Source organism: Podarcis vaucheri (assembly GCF_965113315.1).
Source record: "Podarcis vaucheri genome assembly, chromosome: 2".
Taxonomy (NCBI): domain Eukaryota; kingdom Metazoa; phylum Chordata; class Lepidosauria; order Squamata; family Lacertidae; genus Podarcis; species Podarcis vaucheri.
The window spans coordinates 88,631,378-88,645,848 of NC_138760.1; the positions used below are offsets into that span (position 1 = coordinate 88,631,378).

General features: G+C 43.2%; 1 protein-coding gene across 3 annotated transcripts in view; it reads left to right on the forward strand.

Annotated features, from left to right (window-relative positions):
* The window catches only part of FLNB (filamin B), an 83,117-nt gene that overhangs the window by 53,282 nt on the left and 15,364 nt on the right, over nucleotides 1-14,471 (forward strand). Inside the window, exons 23-34 of one of the 3 annotated variants that reach the window (XM_082210910.1) lie at nucleotides 88-250; nucleotides 836-996; nucleotides 2,121-2,288; nucleotides 4,094-4,186; nucleotides 5,412-5,535; nucleotides 6,232-6,388; nucleotides 7,614-7,803; nucleotides 9,079-9,326; nucleotides 9,989-10,066; nucleotides 10,688-10,790; nucleotides 12,172-12,312; nucleotides 14,295-14,423. In XM_082210910.1, the coding sequence (XP_082067036.1) occupies nucleotides 88-250; nucleotides 836-996; nucleotides 2,121-2,288; nucleotides 4,094-4,186; nucleotides 5,412-5,535; nucleotides 6,232-6,388; nucleotides 7,614-7,803; nucleotides 9,079-9,326; nucleotides 9,989-10,066; nucleotides 10,688-10,790; nucleotides 12,172-12,312; nucleotides 14,295-14,423 (1,755 nt within the window). The remainder of the gene's footprint in view (nucleotides 1-87; nucleotides 251-835; nucleotides 997-2,120; nucleotides 2,289-4,093; nucleotides 4,187-5,411; nucleotides 5,536-6,231; nucleotides 6,389-7,613; nucleotides 7,804-9,078; nucleotides 9,327-9,988; nucleotides 10,067-10,687; nucleotides 10,791-12,171; nucleotides 12,313-14,294; nucleotides 14,424-14,471) is intronic. The other 2 variants (XM_082210911.1, XM_082210912.1) reach the window with 2 other exon arrangements.

Genomic DNA, 14,471 nt, shown 5'->3' on the forward strand with positions numbered 1-14,471 from the left:
GGTGGAGACTAATTGTCAAACACCTGTGATGTAACTTTTGCAGGGCTTCAGAGACTTCCCCAGTAAACGTTCATCTTCTGCTTGCAGGTCCTCACACTGTTGAAGTAACCTATGATGACGTTCCTGTACCAAACAGCCCTTTCAGGGTTGATGTTACAGAAGGATGCCATCCTTCTCGGGTGGTGGCCCAAGGAGCTGGGCTACAAGAAGCCTTCACAAATAAACCAAACCCATTCACTGTTGTCACTCGGTAAGTATGATGGACTGTATTCTGATACGTTAATGTGGGCAGAGTAAGCTGCGTATTTATAAAATAAAGTTGGAAGATCTGACTGTAGATGCATGAAGTAGAATTGCGGGTGTCCTTGCCTCTCCTCCCAAAGTAGGTGATTGACAGGGACATGCCATGGGCTAGGTACAAATAGCAAGAAGCAACTTAGAGATCTTGACATTACCACAGGCTTAAACATTGTCATCTTCCTTACAAACCCGCCCACACACCTTCAACTCGCTGCTTTGATTCTTGATGACTTTCCCCAGACTGTCTTTGTGTGATTCACACGCCTGCCAAGTAATGTCCTCACCAATGACTTCAGAATTCCCCAGGCTAAATTGGACTTTAAACTGAAGAAACCATTAATCAATCAACATGTAGACCTACCTGCATTACAGGTTCTTATTCTTCTCAACTGTCTAGTAGGCTACTGTCATTCTGAGAGAATGCAGCAGAGAACAATTAGTTGCAGTCATGCAAAGCAAAGTGGGCTCTTGACTTTAAAATGCTGTAACATGTTTCTGTTAACTGTTCCCCTCCCCTTTTCTTAAATGCTTGCAGAGGGGCTGGAATTGGCGGCCTTGGAATAACTGTTGAAGGACCCTCAGAATCCAAAATAAGTTGTAAAGATAACAAGGATGGCAGCTGCAGTGCAGAATATATTCCTTACGTTCCAGGAGACTATGATGTCAACATAACTTATGGGGGCGAACACATCCCTGGTAAGACACTTGCATCCTGAGGTTGGATTCAAAGTAAAAGCCTGTGAACTCACTTTCATATTGGAGAACACTTCTTTTTTTTAAGGATGTTGTAATGTATAATGAAGGGTGGCGCTGTAGGTTAAACCACAGAGCCTAGGGCTTGCTGATCAAAAGGTCGGTGGTTCGAATCCCTGTGACGGGGTGAGCTCCTGTTGCTCGGTCCCTGCTCCTGCCAACCTAGCAGTTCGAAAGCACGTCAAAGTGCAAGTAGATAAACAGGTGCCGCTCCGGCGGGAAGGTAAACGGCATTTCCGTGTGCTGCTGTGGTTCGCCAGAAGCGGCTTAGTCATGTTGGCCACATGACCCAGAAGCTGTCTGCGGACAAACGCCGGCTCCCTCGGCCTATAGAGCAAGATGAGCGCGCAACCCCAGAGTCGGTCACGACTGGACCCAATGGTCAGGGGTCCCTTTACCTTTAATGTATAATAAATAATGTGCATTGCATTTGAAAAAGTCAACACATCATGCTTTTGCAAGAACATTCCCAGTGGGGACCAGGGTCTCATAGCAGAGCCTTTAGATTTTTGGGAATACAAAGCAAATAGCCATATTGACCTATAATACAATAGTAGTATATTTTTCTGCTATTTGACCGCTACATAAGAATTTGTCCACCTAGCTCAGTGTTGTCTACACTAACCAGCAGCAGCTCCCCAAGTTTTGAGTTTGGGGGTATCTGCCAGCCCTACCTGGATTGTCCGGAGTTTGAGAATCTGGGATTTCCTGCATGCGAAGCTGATGCTCTGCCACTGAGCCACTGCTCTACCCCAAATGTATCTAAAGATTTTGTGGTGGGTGCTAGAACCAACTTTCAGTGCCCCAAAACCTATTTTTCTCACCTCATTAGAGCATCAAGTTCACATTGCATACAGTCCCATTTCAATTAAAAATTAATCCTTATCCATCTAAAATAGCCAGTATAAATCTGATTTAAGTTGCCCTTTTTATCAGGATAGTCATCAGTAGGGGACCAAGAGAGCAGTGTGAGAGGAGCTGGGCTGCTTAGGGATGGCTGTTGACGCACCTTTACACAAGTTGCTACATTCCCCTTTGTACTGAGCTAGCACTTGCTTCATTGGCAGGCAGTCCATTTAAGGTTCCTGTAAAAGATGTCGTTGACCCCTACAAGGTGAAAGTCTCTGGACCAGGCCTGGGAACAGCAGTCCGTGCCGGAATTCCCCAGTCGTTTACTGTAGATACAAGTAAAGCTGGGGTAGCACCACTTGAGGTTACAGTAACAGCGCCCAGAGGTAACGTGTTCCACTGCAATCGCTTGATATTTCTTTTAAATGAGTTGTATGATTAGCAGAAGTCATCACTTGGAAGCACTTGAATGGTAACTGGTAGGAGTTGAGTTGGAAGTACTAAGAAAAAGTAGCGTCGTGTACAGTTCTGAAGTACAAAGTTTTGGGTACTGCTGATATAGCTATTACTCTGTAGTGCTTCAGAAAGTTGGGAGCTTCAGTAATCAAGCTGCTCCTTTATAACTCAGTTGGGAGTCTTCAAAGCAAGTCTAGTGTTTAAACAGACATAGGAGGACAGCAGTTTGAGTACAGTTGTACCTTGGAAGCTGAACGGAATACATTCCGGAAGGCCGTTCGACTTCCAAAACGTTCGAAAACCAAATTGCAGCTTCTGATTGGCTGCAGGAAGTTCCTGCAGCCATTCAGAAGCTGCGGAAGCACCATCAGATGTTCGGGTTCCAAAAGAACATTTGCAAACCGGAACAATCACTTCTGGGTTTGCGGTGTTCAGGAGCCAAAACGTACGAGTTCCAGGGCGTTTGACAACCAAGGTACGACTGTACATGAAACTTGGAGTGGAGCATATCTGGTCATTGAACAAACTTCTTGCACTAAGACAATATGCTTTTCAACCAACAATCCCGCTAACAAGTCATTGTAATCAAATCTTGCATAGAAAGCGGCAGACAGGAGTATTAATATTTGATTGTTTTCATGATATATTGATTTGCATTTTTGTTCTGTTCTGAGCCGCTATGAGAACATAAATTTAAATAATAAAAGCAAATGGTACATGCTGATCCAAATATATTAATGTTGGGGTTTTGTTTTTTAAAAAATCAAGGTAGCTCAGGTAAAAATAGTACTATATACTCTTAGGGTGGTGAGAAATGGCCTAGGATCACCTGACAGCTGAACGGGGGTAATCTGCGTTTTGAAACACTTCTTGGCTACCTTGAAGGGCCGCTTACAACCTGTTAAAGATACACCACCGCTTACTCTGTATTTGTGAATGTACTAGAAAATGTTAAGGTGGTTATCTCTTTGGCAACAAGTTCATTGAGCTGCCCTTGGTCCTATCCACTCCTGTGAGACGTAAGTGTCTGGCTGCCTTCTCTGTGAAGTGCCCTGATCCTTGATAAGAGCATGTAGAAAGACTGAGGGAGGAAAGGGGACAGAGGTGAAGGCTTGAGGAAAGCGCTGTGACAGGGTGGCTAGGAAACAAGGGTTGGAAGAAGGAACAGCCTGGTGGGATGAGGGCTAGTGGAAGAAGCCCAAAGCAATTCTGATGTTACTAGATGCTAAGCACTCTTGCGTGTCAACTATCTAATATTGCCAGATATAGAATGCGAATTCATTGAACGTCAGATGAATGAAGCCCCTGCCCCCAAATTGTAGTTGGGTCCCCTCTCTTACCTCATTCTTCCAGTTACTGAAGACCTAACAGGCTTTTATTTAATGTGTTCTGAGTACTGCAGACTTATGCAAGAATACTTGAGTATGTAAAATACTTCTTGGAGCAAGTACATTTCAGCTGTTGGCAGATCTAATTCAGCTTCATCTTAAGAAGTCTTTCTTCGCTGAAGTTGTGAAACTCAGCCCAAGGGCCAGGGGAGGCAATGGCATTTGGAATTGAATTGCATGTGCACTGCACACCGTGAACCTATGCTGAACGGGATGCACTTGGTCTAACGTAGCCGATGCATGAATAACCACCTTTTGTGTAATTGGTTTTAAGGCAAACATGTCTCAAGGGACAACTGACAGAGCTCTGATTTTGTATTACTAAGTTAATAGCTTTTTAATTCTAGCTGATGAGCCGGATACCCAGTCATGGCGCAGTCCGCTGAAAGCAATTTCAGAGTTCTTTAAAGGTGACCCACAGGGTGAATCTAATGAGACAGGTTTGAACTTTTACTAACTAATTACCTGTGCCTCCAGCAAATCCTCTAAACTGTATAAAGTGCTGCTGTGAATGAGCTTAATTGAACTTCTGTGCTTAACTGCTGCTGTACTATTAATTCTCCACTGAGTTATCCTTTTTACTAAACAATTCCTTGTTTGATTTATATGCACACTTACTTTGGTCCTTGATCTAAATTGTAACTGCAGGCAGTTCTAATCACGTTTGCAACTAATCTTGTGAAATAGCTGCATGTGCCAATCCACATATCTTGATTTTCTGGGAATAGGTCCTTGGAGCTCTTCTTACCTTGAACTAGCCGATCATAACACTTGTTTGACAGCACCAAATTTTGTTGACTGCGCTCAACTTGTCAATGTCATACTGAGGCGTAGAGCCTAAAGAAGGCAGGGTATTTTTTCCCCATTCTGTGCCAGTTTTCATATGTTTATTCATATGTCAGTTTGATCCCATTTCTACATTAATCTGCATTTTTTATATAAAAAGCATGAGCATTGTATTCAAATACATATTGTCATAATAAATACTTTAAAATGCATATCTTATCAGTTTCTCAACCTTTTAAATGCTAAAATATGCAGTTTAATTTTTTACACATTTTGCTGTTTTTGAGAAGTGTTTTGCTGCAAAATTTGGAGAGCTGTTCTGATCTTTGTATTAATCTGGGAGGTGCAAATTGATTTGGTTTGCTCATTGATGCAGACCAAATAAATCTCTCCTCCATCCCTGGGTTATAACGAAAGTTACTAACTATTCCAGACTAACACGCAGTACTGAATTGGATGTTGAGCCTAATCAGTAGTAGTGTTTAAATAAAAAAAGTCTTCCTTTTTCTGGAAGCTTATATTTAAATGTGCCCGATAACTGACCTAACCAGCTGTATAATTTTGGAACAATAAATCACTCCAACCCCTATTTGATGGGGGTTTCTTAGCTTACAGCCATTGGAGTTGAGCCAGCCAAGGAACTGCTAGTGATTTCACCTCTCTCTAATTGATGAGGTCACAGACTGGGAATGATAGGAATAAATTGCCTTATCTGAACAGACCACAAAGCAGATGTCTCTGCAGATTTCTTGCAAAGCTTTAAATCAGCATTGTGTGCGTGTGTCGGTGCTCAAAGCGGCAAAAATTGCTTGTGTGTCATTGAGGCCTTTGATGAGAAGGTGGCCAAAGGAATTGAAATGTGGTCTTTTTACTATTTAGGCTTGGCAGAACCCGTAAATATAGTTGACAATGGTGATGGCACCCATACAGTAGCCTACACACCTACGAAAGAAGGTCCCTACACAGTTGCAGTAAAATATGCAGATGAAGAGATTCCTCGCAGGTAAGAGTGGGGTGCAGGAAACAAAGCTTATTGTGCAAACTGCAGTGCTGTTGGCTGGCCTCCAAATTTGAGGTGGGTTGCATTGTTGTTCATGAGCTTAGTCTTTGCACTTAGTTTTGGCAAAGAGGCTTCAAAGAAATGCTTCTACAGCAAGGACTTGGTTCCTCCTGGTGGTTGTCAGAGAGGGGGAAGAGGCTACAAAGTGCTGTGCATTTCCTTGAACTGTAGAATCTAGCAAACATTCTGTAACTAGCCCAGTGTTTGCTTCTGCCAAGGACCAGCTTGTTTATTTATGTGCTGCTATTATTGCTTGAATGCCAAAATAGGCTTCCGAGAAGATTTACAAACCACCAAAACGAGTTACACAAGCATTAAAATGCAAGTGCCCATCGCTGAAAGGCACAACGAAACAACACAGCAATTAAAAACAGGGGTCAAAAAATCTCTAGGGAATGCCTGCGTAAACAGGTATGTCTGTCCCACTCTCTTCCCCAAATGTCTAGTAGGTTTGTACGTATAGTAATGAGTGGTTCCCTAACTCCTACATCAAAAAGGTTCAGTGACTAATCCAGTGTCTGGCCTTCGACAGTAATCTCGTACCTTTGTTTAACCTTCAGAAATACTTTCTTCATGCCGGTGAGGCATCTGCTTACATGATCTTCATTGCTGAAATATGTCGCTCTGTTCTTTCAACAGCCCATTCAAAGTTAAGGTGCTTCCAACATACGATGCCAGTAAAGTGACGGCGAGTGGGCCAGGGCTAAGCTCCCATGGGGTTCCTGCCAGCATGCCCACCGAGTTTGCTGTTGATGCTAGAGATGCAGGCCAAGGACTTCTCTCAGTGCATGTGACTGTAAGATACAATTTCTTCCTACTGTTGACCATTTAACACAGGAGCTGAATCTTCACACGCTGAACTCAAAGACCCCTGGTATTTTGAGTAGGAGAACTAGAATGTTTCCTTCTGATGCACTGCTGAGCATTACTGGGGTTTCAACAGGGCAGGCCTCCATTCAGCAGTGCCCTTAAAGCTTTCCTTTAAAAGTATCAGTGGGCAAACTTTGCTCTCTTTATATATCACCCAAATTTAGCAAGGCTACTGTGTGCTGACTATTTCTAGGCAAAGCTTTTGGCTCCTAATAGATAGAGGATGTCCTGGACATAGTACAGTGCTTTTTGGTGTGAACTATTCCTAGCCTTTTCAGATCCCCATAAACTAGGCCAGTCTGCAGTTTTCACCATGAATGAACATAGACAAGGTTTTGTGGAAGGGCCAGTACATACTTCAGAGGTAATCATAGCTGTTCTGGGCTCTGTTTCAAGGCAGCTTTGTCATGAGCATTTGCAAAGACAAACCTTGGTTTCGAGGGATGCTAGTTAACCCCCACAGTCCATTAAAGCAAACAAGTATGTATTAGCCAGAATAATGCATGGTGTCCCACTCCCCTAATAAGCAGTGCTATGAAAACTTGTTATAAAAATATAATGGAAGAGTAGAGCTTGCATTTTACCCAGAGGACCTTTGACTTGCAGCTATTAGTCAAAAACTGCACAGATACAACACCTAAAAGCTGTCTGGTGACATGATATGCAATAGTCTTGCATTTAGACTCCTGTTTCAGTATAAACCTAGATCATTCTTAATGAAGCAGAAACAGGTTAACAAAAATGACTGCTTCCAGTGTAACATGGAAAGTGTTTGCATTACCCACAGAAGAAAGCCAATTGTACATTGCTTATCCAAAGCCTGTGATATTTCTTGCAGGATCCAGGCAATGTGGATATTTACTGCCAAATCTTGTCCTAAGGATTTTTTCTTGTCACAAGATTGGCTTTTACAGGCAGCAACAAATCACATTTGTTTGAACTTCCATGTCAACCTCAAACTGCCCTTTGATTGCTTAAATACCAGGTCCCCTTGAAAATAAAAAACAGCATGTTATAGAAACTGTCAATTTCAGGGTAAACCTGAAGTTCAGATGTAAACCTGAACGTCTGCTGTTTTTAGAGCTTACGCTCTGCGTCTTCTTTGTGATTGCGGCTTTCTTGCTGATTGTGGCTTCGCTTCTGGCATTCAGGACCAAGAAGGCAAACCAAAGAGGGTTGATGTCCAAGACAACCAAGATGGCACTTATGCAGTGACTTACCTCCCTGACAAGACTGGTCGCTACTCAGTTGGCATTAAATACGGTGGGGACGATATCCCCCTTTCTCCATACCGAATCCGTGTGTCGCCAGCAGGAGATGCTAGCAAGTGTCAGGCAACAGGTAAATTCGTTCTGTTTTCTCACTGTAAGCAAGTGTTTTATAAGAGTCAGGCAAGCTATGCAAACTGCTCTCCTAAAAGCCTATGCACAGATACATTGAAGTGAAATGGGCTACCTGCCCTATATGATCAGCACACATACTTAAACAGTAACTTTTAAAATCCGCATTTGTACCAAGATAGCATTTTGATGTGCAGCCTTTAAACAAACAAAATGCCTTGCACTAGGTCTGACTTTTGGTTAATCTGGCTTAGTTTTGCCTTAAACTGACTGACAGTGGTTTCATGTAAAGGGCCTTCTCAGCCCTACCTGGAGATGCCAGGGATTGAACCTGAGCCCTTCTGCATGCAAAACAGATGCTCTACCACTGAGCTGCACCCCTTCACCATGCACAGTGATTCCCCTTGGTGATTGCAGCTTGATGCAAGAATAAGTTGAGCCCAAAAGTCTGCTGCAGAACTAGTTCAAAGTGGAGCCTGTGGCCAGATGCCAACTGTGGGCCCCCAATAGGCATCTATCAAGCACAAAGAATGTGGAAGTGTTGGTAAGCATGCCAGCCTCTTAGGAAAGCATCCATTACAGCCTGCAGCAAAGCTCTAATGCTAGAGCCTAGGGTTGACTGCAGGGAAAGACCATGTTTGCACCAAAGGAGTGACTGCATTGTTGCCTTAATCCACAGCGTTCTGTTTCTGGTAGGGTGTATGTTGTGACATCTTCTGGTTGTTTAAAGGCATTAAGGGGGCACAGTGGGCTTCAAGGGAAAGAGCAGCTGTCTCTGCTGTGATAACCACCTACTTCTTTTCACACTCCCCACCTTACAACCAGCAACCTGTCGTTTGAAAGCTGACACAAGGGCTCCTTTAAAGTTAAGCCAAACTACTTTAGTGTTCACAAACGTACAGACCTCTCCTTATCAAAGTATGCTGTGGTACCCTGATAAAAATTCTCATCTGTAAAACATTGCTGTCTTGTGTGAAAAATGCTTTTGATGTGTTACGAGTGCCAGATAAAGGAGAAATGGATCTGAAGGTGCAAATGAATCTCTTCCCCACTTCATCCACCTCCACACGCACCCAGGGGAGCCTTGCGCAACAGCTGGGCTGGTTTGCAAAGGTTTCATGACAAAAGCCTGGTTTAGGCTTGTTTGTCTGCAGAAGTTTGGAATAGCTTGCTGTGTGTTTCATAATGCAGGTGTCCAAAAGGAAACTGCACAGGACTTTCTTGGCATAAGATATGAGAATCTGCTCTGATGCTCACCATACCATTTATCTCGTAGGTCCTGGCATTGCAGACACAGTGAAGTCAGGAGAGGAAGTTGGCTTTGTGGTTGATGCTAAATCTGCAGGCAAGGGCAAAGTGACGTGCACTGTCCTGACACCAGAGGGTACAGAAGTCGAAGCAGAGGTCATTGAAAACGAGGATGGAACATACGACATCTATTATACAGCTGCCAAACCAGGAACCTATGTAATTCATGTCCGCTTCGGTGGAGTGGACATTCCAAACAGCCCCTTCACTGTCATGGTAAGATGCCTGGCTTTTGGTTTTGAAACCCTTTGCGTGAACTTAAGAGTAGACTGATAAGTAGTGAGCACGTTAGCTTTAATAAGTCACATGAAGTTTGACACACAGTTGTTTGCAGCCTGTTAGTCCAAACCTTATCAAGAGTAATGAGAAGAAAGTTCTGTTGAGTTCAGTAGGACAAACTCACAGGTAAGTGGCGCTAGGATTGCAGCCTAAATTAGCATTTGGCGTGAGCTGAGTGTTTTGCCTATGTGGTTCTTGTGGACAAAGCAGTGTTTTTTCCGGCTATGAGAAATACTACCTCACAAAACCCTAGTGTCGGATGCCATTCTTCTGTTCAGATGTTCTGTTGTACCACTTTCCCCCTTGTTCAGGGCTCTTCGCCGTTGTGGTCCCAGCTAGTTGGGAACTGTGAGCAAGAAGTCAGCCCAACACAGAGTGCTTGCGCAAGAATGGAGTTCCGTCCCAAAGGGCTTTGGGGCACATTCTCGTTTCATGTGGAAGAGAGGGAAGGTGGCTAGCTTGGAAGTGCCATGGAACCCTTGCATTCTGCTTCTGGTGTAGCTGCTTTCATATGTACCTCTTAAGTTGTGATGTTTTTTATAAGCTCTATGAATGAAGAGGGTTTTTAAAACTATACCTTGCCTTTTGCCACTAACTAGGCTACAGATGCAGATGAAGTTGCAGTGTTGTCTCAGGAGCCACTAAATGCAGCATGTCCCCCTGGATTCCATCCCTGGGTACCTAGTTTTGTTTTTTTACACTGTCTTCCGTGTTCCATGCAAGAGTTGACATCCTGCCTCTTGGGTCTGTTTAAGCTTGCTTTCTTGTCATATCTTACTGGTGATCAAAAAGCTACTTTGGGGCAACTTGGGTTTGATTCAGAACCTTCCTTCAAATATATATATATATTTAACAACTCTTAACATCATAATCATTTTAAACGCTGCATCTGTGGTACTTTGTCCTTAGGGAGCTATTTTCTTCTTGACTTCAGATGGTGAACGGCTTCTTCCTAGAGTATTGTCACTGACCATGTTGCTCTGGCTTTATGTTTTGGTTTCTCTTCTGCTCTAAAAAAACCACAACTTTCTTCCAGACCATAGCCAGCTTCAGTGTTCCTTTGGACGGAGCTATCCTTGCATCTTTTACTCTTCCATTTTGTATGTTTTTAAAACTCTCTTCTGAATGTTTTTCGCATTAAACAATGAATGGGAGCAAAGCTTTGTGTGGTGGTCAACAGTCGGCAGTTGAGTGGTGTCTTCATTCTGGATGCAACTGTCTGGACTGACCAAAAATAGCTAAGCAAACTGTTTTGTGCTAGAACTCCTAAAATGACAATAACTTTTTCTCCACAATAGGTCACAGAAGAAGCTTATGTTCCTGATGGTGACATGAATGGTCTTGGGTTTAAGCCCTTTGATATGGTCATTCCTTTCGCAGTAAGAAAAGGAGAAATAACTGGTAAACAAGCTTTCAGCACACAGTTGATGACTCTCTTTAAAGCAGTGATGCGGACCCTGTGGCCCGCCAGATGTTGGGCTCTTAACTCCCACAGTCCCTGACTGCTGGTTGGGGCTGATGTGGGTTAGAGGCAACATCTGGAGAGCTACAGAGTCTCCATCCCTTAGTTAATGTCAAGGAAAATGCCTTGCCCCCACCTGTCTTTTGGGTGCCCCTTGCATGGCTCAGTAGTTTAGCTTTGTAATACATTGTAATAGAAGCATAGATTTCACCCTGCAATATAATCCTTCAAAAAGATTGCGCTATTGTTTGGCCTTAGCAGAGCTGGGAGGAGATAAAAATGAAGCTCTCCTAGAGTAGCCGTGATTGTCCTGTCCTTGTTCCCCGCTGCGCAAGTCTATTTAATCTGCTCTTAAGCATCATCCAGCTCTTCATTGGGGCCTTCGATTATTATTTCTTATTATTATTTATTGAATTTCTATATTGCCCTTCATCTGAGGATCATGGAGCGCTTCACAATATAAAAACCCAAAAATACATAACATAACAATTATCATTATTGTTATTTATTGAATCTGTATACCACCCTTCATCCATAGATCTCAGGGCTGTTCACAACAAAAACAAGAAAAAGCCTTGCACAAAATGCTAAAACCAAAGCGCCTGAAAATAATATCCCACCCCTGCACTGTTAAAAAGGCCATAGATTGTTTAATTTGCCAAAGGTCTGGTTGAAGAGGAACATTTTTGCCTGGTGCCTAAAGGTGTTACAATGAAGGTACCAGGCGAACCTCCCTGGGGAGAGCATTCCACCAAGTGGGAAGCCACTGCAGAAAAGACCTTTCTCATGTTCTCCAGATCTCTTATGGAGGAGACACACAGAGGAGGGCCTTTGATCATGATTGCAAGGTCCGGGTAGGTTCATATGGGGAAAGGCTGTCCTTGAGGTATTGCGGTTCTGAGCTTGAAAACAGTCAGCTTTGGCAGGCCATGGCAAACTCTATAGAGAGTTGTAGATGCCACCATGGCAAACTCTATAGAGAGTTGTAGATGCCACCTGATGGCTTTATGGATTTTGTCTGTCTAAGCCAACCTTCAAGGACACGACTTGGGTTAAAGAATATTAGTGTGTTATACTCTGGTCATTATAAGAAGAATAAATGGATCTCCAAACCTTAATGCAGGAGAATTTTTGGAATGCTTTCAAAGAAATGCAGGGAAACCTTTGCACCTTTGTATAAACGCCCCCCCCCCCCCCGTTTATATGAGTGAAAGGGGGGGGCAATACCGTGTGGATTTGAGTTTGAAAACATCAAAACACATGGCTTTGCTTTTTGAAGTATTTTGCAGTTTGAATTCAGTTTGAGCCTTGTGTTTTCAGGGGAAGTTCACATGCCCTCGGGGAAGACTGCACCAGCAGATATTGTTGATAACAAGGATGGCACTGTAACCGTCAGCTATGCCCCTGTTGAGGTTGGATTGCATGAAATGCATATCAAATACATGGGCAGTCATATTCCAGGTGAGTGCCAGCTGATCTCAAATCAGCGCTACGTTATAAGAACTCAGCTGTTGTTGATTTGCTGCATTTGCCGTTGTTGAGGGCTTCATTTATTCACACTTTTTCTTCAATTGTGGACACTTCAGTCCTATGAGTTGCCTTGGTCTAGGGTTGTATTGCATGCCTCGTATGGCGATGGCAGCTGAGTGAAGGCAGGAGGAATTCTTAGTGGGTTTACAGCCTGTGCCAGACTTAAAACAGATTTGGCTTTTGTGGACAGAGTTTTGTGGCCTTACTTTTGCAGTTAGCTTGGAACTTATAATTAACTTATTTTAGTGAGGAGGTACTACAACTAGATTTGAGAAAAAGTTTTGAAATGCATGTGTAAAATATTAGGCCTCCTTTGCTTAAACTATAATCTGTGGAAAGGATCAAGCTATAAAGAGCTCAGCCCAATTTCCTAGTGAAGTACTTATGCTGCCAGTTTTGACTGCCTGCGCCACTTTTGCTGGCTGACTCGCATGCATGGTCTTCATTGAGAAGTTGTAAAAATGAAATCTGAATACAATCCATCTGGCCTCCCCCCTCCCCCGCCTCCTCTCTTAAGCCAACACTATTAGCTAGCTTAAGGTTTACTACTTGGCAAGAATTTTCAATTAATTTTATCTGGGAAAATGGACAAATCCCTGGTAGTTCAGCTTTTGCATACATATTCTCCTGGCTTACTGGTATTGATACAACCAAGAATTCTGCATGGATATTTTTCCTCTTTGGCATGCTGGTGCTTCGGGGATCACACTCGGTGCCTTTCCGCACCTGTAGTGCCGCTGCTCAAATAATTTCTATTACATCACTTAGAGTTTTGTGACTAAGCAGCTTTCTAAATACATAAAACAGAAAGAGGTGGATGTCCTGTTCCATGCTACCTGTGTGTACAGCTCCCTATCTACTCTTGGAAGCGGCATTGCAGGTTTCTGCCCATGTCAAAAGGGGCTTTTTGTTCCTTGAACTGGGGCACATCCAGACAAACTGGAGCCGGCTCATAGCTTTTGGGGACAGGGACATGTTCAGCTATTTCAGCTTTGAAGCCTGTGGCAGAGCTAGAAATAGAAGCGCCAGTTAAGTCCCAGCCACAAGAACAGTCTCTGCATAAATCTGGACTTTTTTTATTATATAAAAAAATAGCATTGGCTTTTTTATGTGCTCCGTGATGACTGGCTTAGTGAACCTCTGGCAAACTCAAACTTCACTGGCAGCAACCAGTTGATAAATTTGTAAGGAATAGGATCCTTTACATGGGCATGACTGAGGACCTGCTTTTTGCTTGCTGGTAGAAAGCAACTGCACGGGACGGTTGGAGTCCCTGCTGTGTGGATGTATAAGCTGGGAGACTTTGATGGAGGGCTGGGTGCTGCATATGTTCATTATTTGCAGTAGTAGGCTTTCTAGAGTGCTCTAGTACACTTTGGGGCAGTGAATAAATGTGAAACCTAAATGGAAACTAGTGAAACACTGAAATCAGAGGAGGATAAAGTTACTGGAACTGAGCAGAAGGCTCGAAAAACTTTCCTAAATGCTCATGATTGACAGTGGATCTTGCATTTAATTTCTTGCAAGGCTCTCCAGCATCAGAGGCATCATGCCTCCATATATGAATGGCTGGACAGCTGCAGCACAAGAGAGCGATTGCCCCCATGTCCTCCTGCTTGTGGGTTTCCTAGATAAGCATCTGGTTAGCCACTGTGGCCAATGGATGCTGGAGTAGATAGATCTTGGTCTTATATAGCAGGGGCCTTAATACGTAGCATTCTCTGTCATACGGAAGGGAATATAGGGAGGGACTGAAAATAAATACTGTGTGTGCAAGCTTAAGACGTATTAAATTGCTGAGTAAACACACAAATTTATATTCGTTCTCTTTGGAGAGATGTACAAAAAGATGTTGAAATAATTTAAACATCCTATCTCAAGTGTGTTTATGCATAGTTTTTCAACCTTTGCAGAGAGCCCTCTACAGTTCTACGTGAATTATCCCAACAGTGGAAATGTAACTGCTTATGGACCTGGCCTTGTCTATGGTGTAGCAAACAAGCCAGCAACCTTTACCATAGTCACAGAAGATGCTGGTGAGGGTAAGTGGTCTGTTCCGTAGTCTCGGAAGAATTTACTTGACATGAATC